The sequence below is a fragment of the Zalophus californianus genome, chromosome 3 (assembly GCF_009762305.2).
Source record: "Zalophus californianus isolate mZalCal1 chromosome 3, mZalCal1.pri.v2, whole genome shotgun sequence".
Taxonomy (NCBI): domain Eukaryota; kingdom Metazoa; phylum Chordata; class Mammalia; order Carnivora; family Otariidae; genus Zalophus; species Zalophus californianus.
The window spans coordinates 137093990-137107841 of NC_045597.1; the positions used below are offsets into that span (position 1 = coordinate 137093990).

The 13852-nt window shown below is 34.9% G+C and overlaps 1 protein-coding gene across 3 annotated transcripts in view; it reads right to left on the bottom strand.

Moving 5' to 3' along the window:
- Window positions 1–13852, bottom strand: part of SP3 (Sp3 transcription factor) — a 54706-nt gene that overhangs the window by 38185 nt on the left and 2669 nt on the right. For all 3 annotated transcript variants that reach the window (XM_027589466.2, XM_027589465.2, XM_027589464.2), the window contains exon 4: window positions 6348–7707. In XM_027589466.2, coding sequence (XP_027445267.2) covers window positions 6348–7707 — 1360 coding nt within the window. The remainder of the gene's footprint in view (window positions 1–6347; window positions 7708–13852) is intronic.

Here is a 13852-nt window from a genome sequence, read left to right on the forward strand (position 1 = left end):
CGGTTCAGACCGGTTCAGGGGCTGACCACAGATTCTGTCCCTGTCCTATTTCCTTGTGTCTTCTTCTCGTTTCTGTAAGGATAAGCCTCACGTAAGCCACACCTTGGCGTGAGAGAGCAGCACCCTTTTTTTTTAAGCTCCCCTCTAACACAAAGGAGCCCTACTCCAGCTTGGTATTAAGCAGTGAATCTGATCCTTGGCTCTTCCTCATGTGAGGTTACTTTTATCTATATTAACAGATAATTAAACAGGCTATAATTCCTGACCTAAATACTTAGCAGGTATGTTCATCCTATTTAAAAAAAAAAAAAAGTAACTAAAAATTAAGCAGGATAAAAGAACTGTACAGGCAATATGATTATAATAATATTAAAAAACATATATGACACCAAGTTTGATTCCTGAGATTAGAGATTTCCACTTTCTACATTAAAATTTCCATGCCAAACATGTATTACTTTATAAGCAGATAAAGCAAACTTTAATAAAGTACAGAAAATACATAATTATAATAACACTAAAATCGAATGAACAAAAAAATAGTTGGGGAAAAATCAGAATATGAGTGATTTTCCCAAACTCTGAAATAAAAATTTTAGAAATTTTTAGAAAAAAAATTAAAAAGTTTAGTGAAAGACCATGGCATGCAGGTACAGGGTACAGATTCCCAAATGAAGAACTTAGAATTAGAACAAAGCAGGGTATAATGTACAATACCTAACTAAAAGGTCCTCAGTTATACTGAATAATAAAACTTTAAGGTCTACATAAAACAATAGCTAGATTGGTCCCCTATTTGTGTAAGAGGGCTAAAAGATCTACCAATTGCTTTAAATCATCATGGATCACAGACAAGCACATTTTTTCCCATTCTTTCTTTAGCTCTAAAAAGACTGCATTTCCACCATACACTCCACTTTTTAAGCAATAGGTTTGGCCTTTTAGCAGTATTCATACATTCCTATAATCAGGCAGTTCTGACATGTGATTCCTGAGACAAAACCAAAAACCATTATTCTTATTTTGTTAGAATCGCCAATAAAGTTGTTCCAGAAGACACCCCCTACTTACCATGAAAAAATAGCCTAGTATCTTTCTCCAAAAAATGAAAAAAAAAAACCATATTGATGCAAATTAAACAGCAGAACATCCAATCAGTGTAGCATAGAAAAACGATAACCAGAAAACCAAAAAACAAAACAAAAAACAAAACAAAACAAAAAAACCACCAAAACCCCAAAGGCTGTTGTGAAAGCCTTGGGCCAGTTTCCTTCCCTACCCAAATGTTAGAATAGTAACAAGATTACTGCAAGAAAGAATTACATATCTAAAAACACCTAAACAGTAGCTGACATATCTCTCTCTCCCTTTTGCCCTTCAATACTTAAATTAACTACAAAGTTTTAAAAATCCAACTTTTTGTAATGCTTCCATTCACTATTAATTTTAAAAAGCACAGCTACCAATTAGTTCACAACTATGCAGTTTTCCAAGGGTAATGGGAAATTCCAAACATGAGGCTTTTTGCTCTAAAGAAGTAATGATTTCCATAAACTTTTCTTCCTACCTCAAACACCTGACTGAATTTTAAATACACCCAGTCTTAAAGGATAAATTTGTATTCATATAGAACAAAATCTGGTAAAGAACTAAAATTTGAGAGACTGAGTAAGTCTTGGTTTGAACTATGAGGAAATTTTCTGACTAGAAAAAACTTTGGAAAGATACATAAATCCATACTTTGTCTCTTCCCACCCATTTTCAAATACACAGCAATGGTAGACAAAGTAAAACTTCAAAACCAGAAGTTCTCTAAATCAACATGCATTTTCTCAGTGAAAAAGAAACAAATATTAACAGTGAGTGAGGCTGGAGCTTGGGGCATGATGAGCTGCTCTACCTTCCAAGGAAAATGGGGATCTGGTGTCTAAAGGGTAAGAGGCACTAAACATACCCATCACGAGGGGGTCCAGAGTCAGACTCACTGCCTTAAACAGGCTGAAGCAGAGGTCATTTTTGTTAAAGGGGAGCTTAAGAAAAACAAAAAGTCAAAGAAATTCCAGAGTCCCAGTAAAAAAATCTGTGTCTTCTCATTCACTGTGAAAATTATTATATTATTTCCATACTTATCAAATACAAAAATTCAAACCAATGATGAAAAGTTTTAAGCATTTCCTCTGGGCATACTATGCTCTAACACAGACAAAAAAACTTTATTCTTAGTTTCAGGTAAAACACATCCTGAAGTAATTTATCTGGCTTCTTGCCAATTAAAAAGACAGTACACCAAGGGGCAGTTTTCCTATTACCAAATCTTCCCAAAATTAAAATTTCCAGGTTCCATTACTAAATATGCTGTTGTATACTATGCAGCATTTATTCTCATTCTCTTTAACTTTTATTTTCTCAAATTTTTTCCCTATTCCTTTAAAATTGGGACAAAATTCACATTTAATGGCCTTCTGGAGTACTTCCTTATTTTACCCTACCTTGTCACCATTCAATAAACTAAATTACCATTTTAAAAAGTCCATTTTAGGGGCGCCTGGGTGGCTCAGTCGGTTAAGCATCAGATTCTTGATTTCAGCTCAGGTCATGATCTCAGGGTCATGAGATCGAGCCCCACCTTGGCTCTGCACTGGACGTGGAGCCTGCTTAAGATTCTCTCTCTCCCCCTCTGCCCCACCCCTGATCTCTCTAAAACATAAAACAAAACTAAGTTAAATTTGTAAAGTACAATTTGAGAAAAATAAAAAGTCCATCTTGTATCTAATTCATACAATGTTGCTATTTTTATAGTATTTTAGAAATAAATCACTGTACTGAAGTATTTAGTGCTCTGTAACAATCTACTTCATAAATCCACAAAAATCACAAATAAATCTCCTAGGAGTTTTTTAACATGTATAGATCTCCACGACCTTAATTTTGTTCAAACTTTAAAAACTGGTTTCTAAAAACTACCAGCGCTATCTTTAGAAGTCTGTCATTCTATCAGTATTCTGAAACTTTTTTGTCTCAGAATTCCTTCTAAACTCTTAAATATTACTGAGGTCTCCAAAAGCTTTTGTTCATGTAGATTATATATTTTAATACCTACCATATTAAAAATTATGACAAACTATGATTTTCTGTTTTAAGAATAATAAATCTATTACATTAACACAAATTAACATTTTATGAAAAACTATTTTCCAAAAATATAGACAAAAGCTTAACGAGAAGACCATGTTTTACATTTTTGCAAAACTCTTAAAAAATGTCTAGGTTAAAAGAAAACAACTAGAGTCTCATATTTTGCCTCTGCATTCTGTTGGCAGCATGTGGTCTGGAGTGAAGTACAAAATGAATATCCAGTCTTACAAAGATATATGCCTGGAAAAGGGGGGAGTAATGTGACTGCCTTTCAGCATTCTTTGATACTATATACCAAACTTGACAAGTGGCAGTTTCTTATAGGTCAGTTGTAGTGTAAAACCTGAAACCATACTGATAAACTTTCTACACACTTGTGACTGGTCTATCTCAAACTTTGAATGGATCTTTTCACCCCTGCATGATTTTGTAACGTGAATTTATATTTGACAACTACTGGTTCACTGAGTTATCATATAGATCTTCCAAATGTTGGCACATTTCTTTATAATACAGTAACCCCCCAAAATCCCATTTATTAATATCACTCTCCATCTCATCAGAAAAGTATCTTATTAGTAAAAGCTATCAAATTCACAGTAGTAGTTTCGAGTTTTCCAAAATTCTAATTTTCACTGGAAAACCCAAATTTTATCATTGGTAGCAAATACTGTCAGGCTTTTTTCCTTTAAGTAACCAGCTCACTTTTTTTTTTTTTTTGGAGAAAATATTTGCTCTTAAATACATGAATCTCTCAATAACCATAGTTTGTCAGTTGTTCTTTCAAGAAAAAACAATCTTTCATGAAAACAGCATATAATTCACCTTGCAACTCCTACAACTGCACAATGAAATTTTTTTAAGGCAATCACCTTATTTTGGTATACAGCAGAAATGCTTTGTTAAATCATACTTCCCATTTTATCACAAAGAATATTACAAAGACAAGCAGCAAGAACAGCAAATCAAAAACAGAATGATACCACTTTACACCCATTAGGATATTAGGATGGCTATGATCAAAAAGAAAGACAATTGTAAATGTTGGTAGGAATGTAGAGAAATTGGAACACTCAATGGTGTAGTCCCTTTAGAAAAAGTTTGACAGTCCCTCAAAACATGAACAGTTAGCATACAACCAAGCAATTCCACTCTTTTGTATATATACTCAAAAGAAACAAAAACATGTCCACACAAAAACTGTCCACAAATGTTCACAGCAGCATTATTCATAATAGCCAAAACGTAGAAACACTGTCCCTCAACTGGATATATGCTGCAGTCTATTCATTTACCTTACTGTGGAATATTATTCAGCCACAAAAAAGGAATGAAATACTGACACAGGCTACAATACAGATGAACCTTGAAAATATACTAAATGAAAGAAGTCAGATACAAAAATCCACAAAATGTATTATTCCACTGATATGAAATAATAGGCAAATTCAGACTAGGCAAATCCAAAGAGACAAAAAGTAGATTAGTGGTTGCCAAGGGCTAAGAGGAGAGAGGAAATGAGGAGTAGCTGCTGATGGGCATGGGTTTTTTTGTGAAAACACTCTAAAAGATAGTGGTGATGGCTGTACAAGTCTGTGACTACATAAAAACCACTGAATTATATATACTTCAAAGAGTGAATTTTATGGTATGTGAATTATATTTCAGTAAAGCTATTTTTTAAAAAAGGAAATGCAGCACTCAAGGGTCGAGATTTAGTAAAAATAACTATTTTGACTGGTTCATCAAGATCATCCTTAAGTGAAAGTGCATTTTTCTTTAACTGCAAGTACATGATCATGAAGAATACAACAACTAGTAGTATAGTTTGGTGCCACTACTTTCATTTTTGCTAAGACACAAGCCATTTTGTGAAAATGTAAACACAATGAGGGGCACCTGGGTGGCTCAGTCGTTAAACGTCTGCCTTCAGCTCAGGTCATGATCCCAGGGTTCTGGGATTTAGCTCCACATGGGGCTCCCTGCTCAGCGGGAAGCCTGCTTCTCCCTCTCCCACTCCCCCTGCTTGTGTTCCCTCTCTGTGTCTCTGTCAAATAAATAAATAAAATCTTAAAAAAAAAAAGTAAACACAATGAAAAAGGCAAGTAACTTTAGTATTATTAAGAAAAGTAATCTGACATCAAGGACCTCTGAGAGGGTCTCAGGGATCCCCCAGGGGTCCACATGCTTTGATAACGGGTGCTCTAAACCATTGCTTCAGAAGGCTCAAATGCAATTAAAGGCTTGCCAAGTACAGATCTGAGGCTTTAGAACAATTCCAATTTTCTAAGTATAGATGACAAATTTCTCCAAAAAAAAAAGGTAATCTCTATTGTGATAGGAATTATTTCAATAAATCAAATTCAAGTGTCCTAATGTAAGAGTTTGGAATCTTTGACTCAAGTGCAAGGTTATAATAGTAGTAGTCACCACAAGAACCCAAATACAAAGGAGAAGTGTAAAACTAAGGATTTAGTGCACAACAAAACACTCAATAACATGTCATCTAAATGAACATTAAGGTAATGACGATACCATCTCTTTTAAACTGTATTATTTAATTTCTGCCAACAGTGAAAGAGCAGACTTCTGAAATTTCTACCCATACTATCAATGACAATATAACTAGCACAGTTAATACTCACTACACACTTGGAAGAATAAACTATCACAGATTCAAAGAATTTTAAGTCTGGAAGGTACCCTAGGATATAGTTACCTAGTCCAATAACCCCATTTTATATAATGAGACAACCGAGTTTGCAAGAGAAAACATAATCTGGCCACAGTGGCTAGTGGGTGAGACAACATAAATGGTCTTGGCTCCCAGTGCCATGTTTTCACCATGCCAACCTGACTCCCCAGACAAATATAATGCAAAAATATTTAATTTAGATCACAAGAAGCACAACCAAGACACCTTACTTGCCAAAGAAAATTTTGTAATGCTTAATAATACCAATCAGATGTGAAAACAGATATAAAATTAAAGAAAAACTACAAACATAATTTATGGCATAATAAGAAATGAATTCTTGACTTCAAAACTTCAAAGAACAATCTGGAAGACACCTTGATGTCTACTTTTCATACAAACAAAGGGAAATGTATCATCACCTTTAAAGATAGATACTGAAAACACCTTAAAGTAAAAAATACCCCTGCATGTCAACAAATCACTTATCTATGGCATGACAAGACTTAAGACTCACCTGCAGGACTGTCAGCATTCTCTCCTGGGTGTAGCTGTATACCAGTAGAATCTATAGAGTTTACTGTAACTGTCTGTAGATTTGGCAACTGACCAGTGCTTAGACTAACTGGAGTTGAAGTCAAGGCTCCACCTGCTGCAACTTGACCAAGCGTGAGTGTCTGAACAGGCGTCAAAGTTATTTGTTGGGCAGCAGTATTCTGTATTTGCAAATTCTGCAAGTTCTGGACCCCTTGTACTTGAAATGTTTGCCAAGTTATCTGTCCAGAAGGGGTCACTGTCTGTGCCTGAATTAAAAAGGTTCCAGGATTCAGCTGCAACTGAAGATTCTGCAAAGCCTGTTGTGATATATTCTGACCACTGGCTTGCACACCATGGATTGTCTGTGGTGTAATGCCTTGCACAATTTGGGCTTGACTGGTTGGCTGCTGAGACTCTGGAAGTTGTAGATGTTGTACAACAGGCTGTGCTGTAGAAACCTGAATATTTTGAGCCTGTGTCTCTTCAGAAATAGGCGACTGGATATAATTTCCCTGAAGATCTGAAGAATGGACTTGCCCACCAGAAGCAGTCAAGCTATTTGTGTTTTGTTGTAATATACCTGTACTATCTATAGTAACAGGCAACTGTGATGAAGATGATGTTGGCACAAATAAATCTGTATCAGTATTAGTTTCATTAATATCAGGAGAAACCCGCTCACCAGTCCTTTCTGAATTGTCTGAACTATCCATAGCTTGTCCTGTGTTTATCAAATGTCCATCGGCATTAATGCCTGCAGTCATTGTCTGAGAACTGCCCGAGAGTCCCAAAGAATCTAGATCGACACTATTGATTGGTACAAAGGTAATATTTCCTGGCAGACCAAGAGGCACATTAGCAACTACTTGGGTTTGGCCAGGAAAAGATGAACCACCAATTGCAACTCCCTGAACCTGGACTTGACCAGTCTGTGGTATGAGATTCTGGATATTAGCAGGAGGTGTTCCAGAGGCAAGCAAGGTTTGATTAGAGCCAGGAATGATCTGAATTTGGCCACTTTCTTGATTTATACCCCCATTATCTGAAGAGCCTGTGAAACCAATCTGAACCTGCTGACCATCTGTTGACTGAATCTGTGGTATTACTTGATATTGAACATTGGACACTGTACCATTTGACGAATCTGATCCTGGTGCAACTGAAAATATTTGTTGATTCTGCAAATTCTGAAGGGGAAGGACATACTGCCCACTCGAAGTAGCAGCACTTGGAATCTGTACTAGATTACCAGCTTCATCTTTTATAGTTGTAGGTGTGGCTGACAGAACCTCCCATCGGTTTGGTGCTCCTCCTAACTGTGCAGAAGCCAAATCACCTGTCTGGATAAAGAAAACAAAAAATGTTATGTGATATATATTTGTGGCATATTTAAACCAGTCCTCAAAAAAAAATCTAAAAACTGACAGAAATTCTACCTGAAATTAAAAGTTCTCTTAATAACACAGCAGACTTCAAATACTGAAGCAGTACTATATAAACTACAATAATCATTATTTCCAGTTTTGTTAGTTACTGCAAAGATAACCCATGCTATTTGAACAGGAAAAAAATTTCAATCAGAGTAATCTTTGTTTTACGAACTGGTCTTCTAATTCCTCACCTATGATCTCTAACCCATACAATTAAATCAATAAAAGTATAAGTGGCTAGGAAAGATTATGGACAGCTCAAACCAAAGATCTCAAACACTGAAGAGTTAAAAAAAAAAAAATACATATAACCTACTAAAAATATATATCACTAATTAGGTACATTATATTTGTATACAAAAAACAAACATAACCAGTACAGTGTTATCAAGTCATCTGAGTTAGAAAAGTTAAGATTTGTGTATTATTGCTGTAAACCTTAAGTCAAACTATTAAAGCTACTCTTTTATGGCATGCATTAATGTCCTCCAGAGTAAACTCTTGGCTAAGGCTATTCCATTAGCAAGCCATCAAATTCTTTACTTTTCCCATGAACTACCAAGAAAAAAATAAAAAGAGACCTTAAAAATTTTTAATGAGTTAAGATTATTGCCCTGTGACCGCATGGCAAAGTCACTCCATCTGAAAGGTTTTTCTAGACTCTAAAAGCTGGAGGACATAGACGATGGTTTTACCTACTACTATTTATGTTTGCAGTAAGACATATCCATTGTGCATTCTGTAATGTGACAGAATTCTCAGTTATCATCCTCGTATTTTATGGATTAGGCAATAGTGGAAAAATACCAACAAAGGAAAGCAGAAAGCAATAAAATCTTACACATCAATGTCAAAGAATAACATTTTTTAAGGGAATAAAGTAATGTCTCACAATGGAGCCATTCTCTTAATGCCAAGTTCTATGATAATGATTTATAAGATTATATCATCTACTCCTTACAACAATCCTGTAAGGTAGGTGTTATCACTATCCTCATTTCACAAATGAAATAATTGAGAAACAAAAATCACACAGGTCTCAAATGGCCAAGACAGGATTTTTAAAACTAGGCCAAGTCTAACTCCAGAAGCCAGGCCTTTAATTCTATACTAAGCTTGTCTCCCACTAAGACCAAGGGTAAAGATAGGGGGAATGAGATCCTATATGAATTACTCACCCTCAAAATAAAGCCATTCCTATGCCACTTCCTTCTAGATCTATATGCAATTTCCTGTGACTCTGTGTATCACTAGACAATGAAAACATAAGCGTATCTAGCCCAGCATTCTCAACATAGGACCCACACCTGGGCTTCAAGGGATCTATGAATCCTCTAAATGAACATAGCAACCTTTTGAGAAAGTACAATTGGGAGACAGAGGGATAATCTAGGGTTTCATCATATTCTCAAAGGAGGTATATGACCACACAAAAAGGTTAAGACATACACTGTTCTCTCAGTATGATCCATTCCACAAAATTTAATACAACCATTATAAAACCAGAAGATTTTAAGAGTTTCTTAAGGAAACTACGTAATTTTCATGCAGATACGTAGTTGAAAAGCATTATTTCAATGGATGAACCACAGTTTAATGATTCAAGAGATTCGAGCATATCTGCCAAGTTGAAATAAGCATATGAGTAAGCTCATGAAATAAACAATCTCTATTTCAAATGGTTCCCAATTTATCCAAGCAGACATACACATACATGCTACTACTATGTGAACAGTGGTGCAAAACGCTTTTTGGGAACACAGAAGATGGGGAAAAAAAAAAAAGATCTCACACAAGAGATATTTAAAGTAATCTTAGAATAAAATTTATGACTTCACCATAGGCAGCTAGGAAAGAGAGACAGAGGCATTCATAAAGGTATAAAAACAACAGCCACAGACAAAAGGAAACTCTAAAGAATGTGTAGTTTGGAGTTCAAGAGAGGATCCAGAAAAGGCTCATATTCATAGAGAAAAGTAATGGGGAACAAGACTAGACATTTTATCAAGGCCTGTAGTTAATGGCTTTGTAGATCCTGCTAAGGAGTTTGGACTTCATCCTACAGATAGTAAATGAAAGCTATAAAAGGTTTTTAAGCAAGTGAGTGGTGCAATCAGGTCTGTGTTTTATAAAGATAACTAAGGCCCAGTGAAGGAGACTGAAAGAAAGCCGGAAGAGACTAAAGACAGATAAAGAGTGGAACCCAGTACAAATGTATAGTCTTGAACTAAAATAACCATCTTTTAAATACAAACATTTAAACTTATCAAACTTAAATTACTAAAATAAAGACCAGTCATTAAAGTTCCATGTCATTCTTCAACTTCTATCTGGTACAGGAATTAGAAGTCTAAGTCATCTTTCCCAATATCAGAGCAAAAATTCATGTTTCATTTCAGTCTCTTGGCATTTTAAATAAAGACATTTACATCTATACTTTATAGTGAAATCTACACTAAAATATAATGCCTAACATCCAATCTTTATTTTCCTAAGGTTGTTGTTTACCTCTGGAGAATTGACTGTTGCATTTTTTTTTTTTTGACCAGCACTAAATTTACAATTATTCAACTTATACCAAAGAATACAGTATCTTGGGTACAGATTATTTTACAATACTGGCATTTTATCCTTTTTCATCCTCAAAAAAAAAGTGAAATTTGTGGCATTTTAAGTATTACTTTTTACAAAATTGTAGTAAGGACAGATTTTCAACCATCAGTGAACAGCTTTTTATTCAAGAAATTCCGTGAAAATAAATACAGCTACTCAAATGACAAATCTGAGTAAGTACTACCCAAGGACCCCTCTCCGGAAGTTAAATAAAAATAAACTGTGGTACCACTTTTCCCAACAATGCAGGCCATTAATTGAAGGGAAATCCCCAAACCTAAGACAGCATGATGTATTTGAACTTTTCTGAATAAACCTAAGGTGAAACGGATATACAAGAAATATTTATGAAGCACAAACCCAGAGGGAGGAAAACCAGCAACAAATAATTTAAGAAGAAAGACAGGCAACAAAGAGGATCTTTTAAATGAAATAAATTTACTGTTTTAAAAAATTTATTAAGTATTAAATGTTTTAATGGAATCGGAGAGAAAACATCGAGTCAGAAAACTATTAGACCTTCATGATTTTTAAGCTACCATTATGCTTGGGGGAGGGGAGTACATTACACTAGAAAGGAAAGAACTCAGAAATGACTTCTAGTCCTAGCTAGAATTGTGGAATTGTGTGTGATTTAGAACAGGACTCAATTTTATGTTGAAAGTGGGAAAATTATTACCTTGCGGGGTCATAAGAACCAAAAGTGTTATGCTTTACGAACTATAAAGCACTATACAATCCTAAGGTAACATTATGATTAGTAAGATTATGAGGACAGAGGATGATCTGAATGCCTAGTACAATTCCTGGCATAAAGATCAGTAAATATTTATTGAATGAATAGTTAAAGTATTTACTTTAAAATCATCGCAAAGAAAATGAGAACTGATCAATAAAACTGACCTTGAGATAATTAGTCTTCTATGAAAAACTTTACACACCAATTTTAAACCTATTTATTTCCATAATTCCACAATAAGCCCCCCAAATTTCCAAACTACAGAACTTTACTAAGCCCATGTAAGAGAAATTTTATCAGCAGTACACCACAAAAAAATATGAATTAGAAAATCATCTGAGACCAAAGAACAGTTGTAAAAATGTCTGATGTTAGGCTATTGGAAACACTATAGAAACAAAAGAAGAGAGACATAAAAACACATAACCCAGCAAGAACTAGTATTTGGTTCAGCTAACCCTCAAGAAAAATCTAGCAGTGTTTCTCTCAATAATTCTAATATTCTTTTTAGACAACTAACAAGACATCATCTGACATGGAAGTTGGCATTATTGTAAAAAGTTGTAACTGAAGGTACTCTTGAGTCTCCCTCTGTACATAAACACATAATCACAAGGTAAAAAGGACCAAAACCAAGAGTAGCCCTGGGACGTTGCTATAGCAATTCATTACAAGGGCATTCTCCAGTGCAACCAGGCATAAAAATGGAGGGGGGGAGGGGCAGTTGAATGGGGGAAAAAAAAAAAGAGGCTATCTTCTCAGATAATACCTGTGGAAAGGAAAAAAAGAAAAATTCATACCACTTATTGCATAGCATTCAGAAAGGATTAATAACTTCTCAGTTCCCACAAATGGCTTTTTGAAAGCCAGAAACAGGCAAGGGCAGAGTGTTACTGGAAATAAAAACAAGTATGAAGCTAAGGTGGAAACAAACTAAGAACCACTCTTAGGCAAATACTCAAGTTTCTTAAAATCTTCAAGGAACACTGAAGAACTCAAAACCAATTTCAAATAAAAACAATTACCCAGCTAACTGATTACAATTTAAACTAAAGTACAAATGGACTAAGCAAAATTAACAACCCAGAAATTCACATCAATACAGATTGGACAAACTTATATTGCATGAAGGTCTACATCTTATATTTCCTGGTTTATTACTAAAATTAACTATACAACTTCTAATAGTAAAGTAGAAAAAAGAGACCTGCCACCAAACCAACTGTGGGAGTCCATGCTGTGGGACATTATAGGTGAGAATGGTTTATGATTAGACCTATTCAGCACTATACTGGGGATAACCATTCTTGGCCAGGATCCAGAAAGAACCCATACCATAATATAACAAATTCTAAATTCAAAACACCTAAAACAAATCTCCAGGGCAGGTGACTGGCTTTTCAATGCCCTATTAATCTTAAAATACTAAACTAAACCAGCACAAACTTGAATTTTATGTGTATATTTCTATTTGATTTTAAACACAACAATACCATATGCAATGCGGTACCCTAGATTAGATCCTGGAACAGAAAATGGGCATTAGTGGGGAAAAAAAGTGAAATGAGAGTAAAGTCTGTAGTTTAGTTAATAGTGTATAACTGTTAGTTTCCTAGTTTTGACAAATGCACTATGGTTATACTAACATTAGGGGAAGCTGGGTGAAGAGCATACGGTAACTCTCAGCTCTATCTCTGCAACTTTTCTATATATATAAAATTATCACAAAATAAAATTAAAAAAAAAATCACAGCTACAAAAAAGCTCTCTACAGACCTCTGATTCCAGGTAACTGAGTGATTACAGTAAGATTATCTAAGCACATTCTTAAATAGAAAAAAATGCCCATAAAAATCACTTAAATTCTTTCATTTTCTGAGATGTACATGCCTGAAATTCACTTTTAAACTGGAAAACTAATTTTGCCACTTGCTAAGGCAAACATATTCAAGCCAGTCTTACTAATTCTACTCAGTGAAAAATTTTATGCATGCGTACCAAACATACAAAGAAAAAAGTGCTCCTACTGATTCTAGTTCATGTTCATCTGGCGGGAAATGTGATGTCAGTAGAGATTTGGTAGCTGAGAGGAGGAGTTGAAGAGGCATGGAAACAACCTCCCTACAAGTATATGACCACAGCAGGATAAGACCAGAGACAGTGTTCTATTGCCAAGGCTGAGATTCACATCATATACAAGTACATATACATATTTTTCACCCATAACTTCCTCCTTCACTCCTCCCCTCCCCCATCAGTGAGCCACATAAACTAGGTAAGTTGCAGTTACAAGAAGTTTTTCGTTGTAATTGAAAATACTGTAAAAAAACAAGAAGAAGCAATATGCTTTGCAATTTTACTTGTGCAGTGGTTTTTTAAGGTTAAACAATTTGTTTTGGCACTGTGGGGCTAGACAGATAATTCATAAAAAGGCTTATCAATCCGTAAGTTTGTTTAGAAGTAACCATGCTTCTCACGAACATAATTTTATGCTTTTACATTTTAATCAGCTTACAAAAGCACAAAACCCAGAATATTTTTGACATTAAAGCTATTCACACCCCTCTACAGTATCATTTGAAGCACTAAAATTACAAATACAATATTTAACAATACAGCTTAACATTAGCTTCACTTTTGGTGTCTAGACATACTAAGAATTTCTTGCAGACTATGCCAAATACCATACTTTTTTGTCTATAG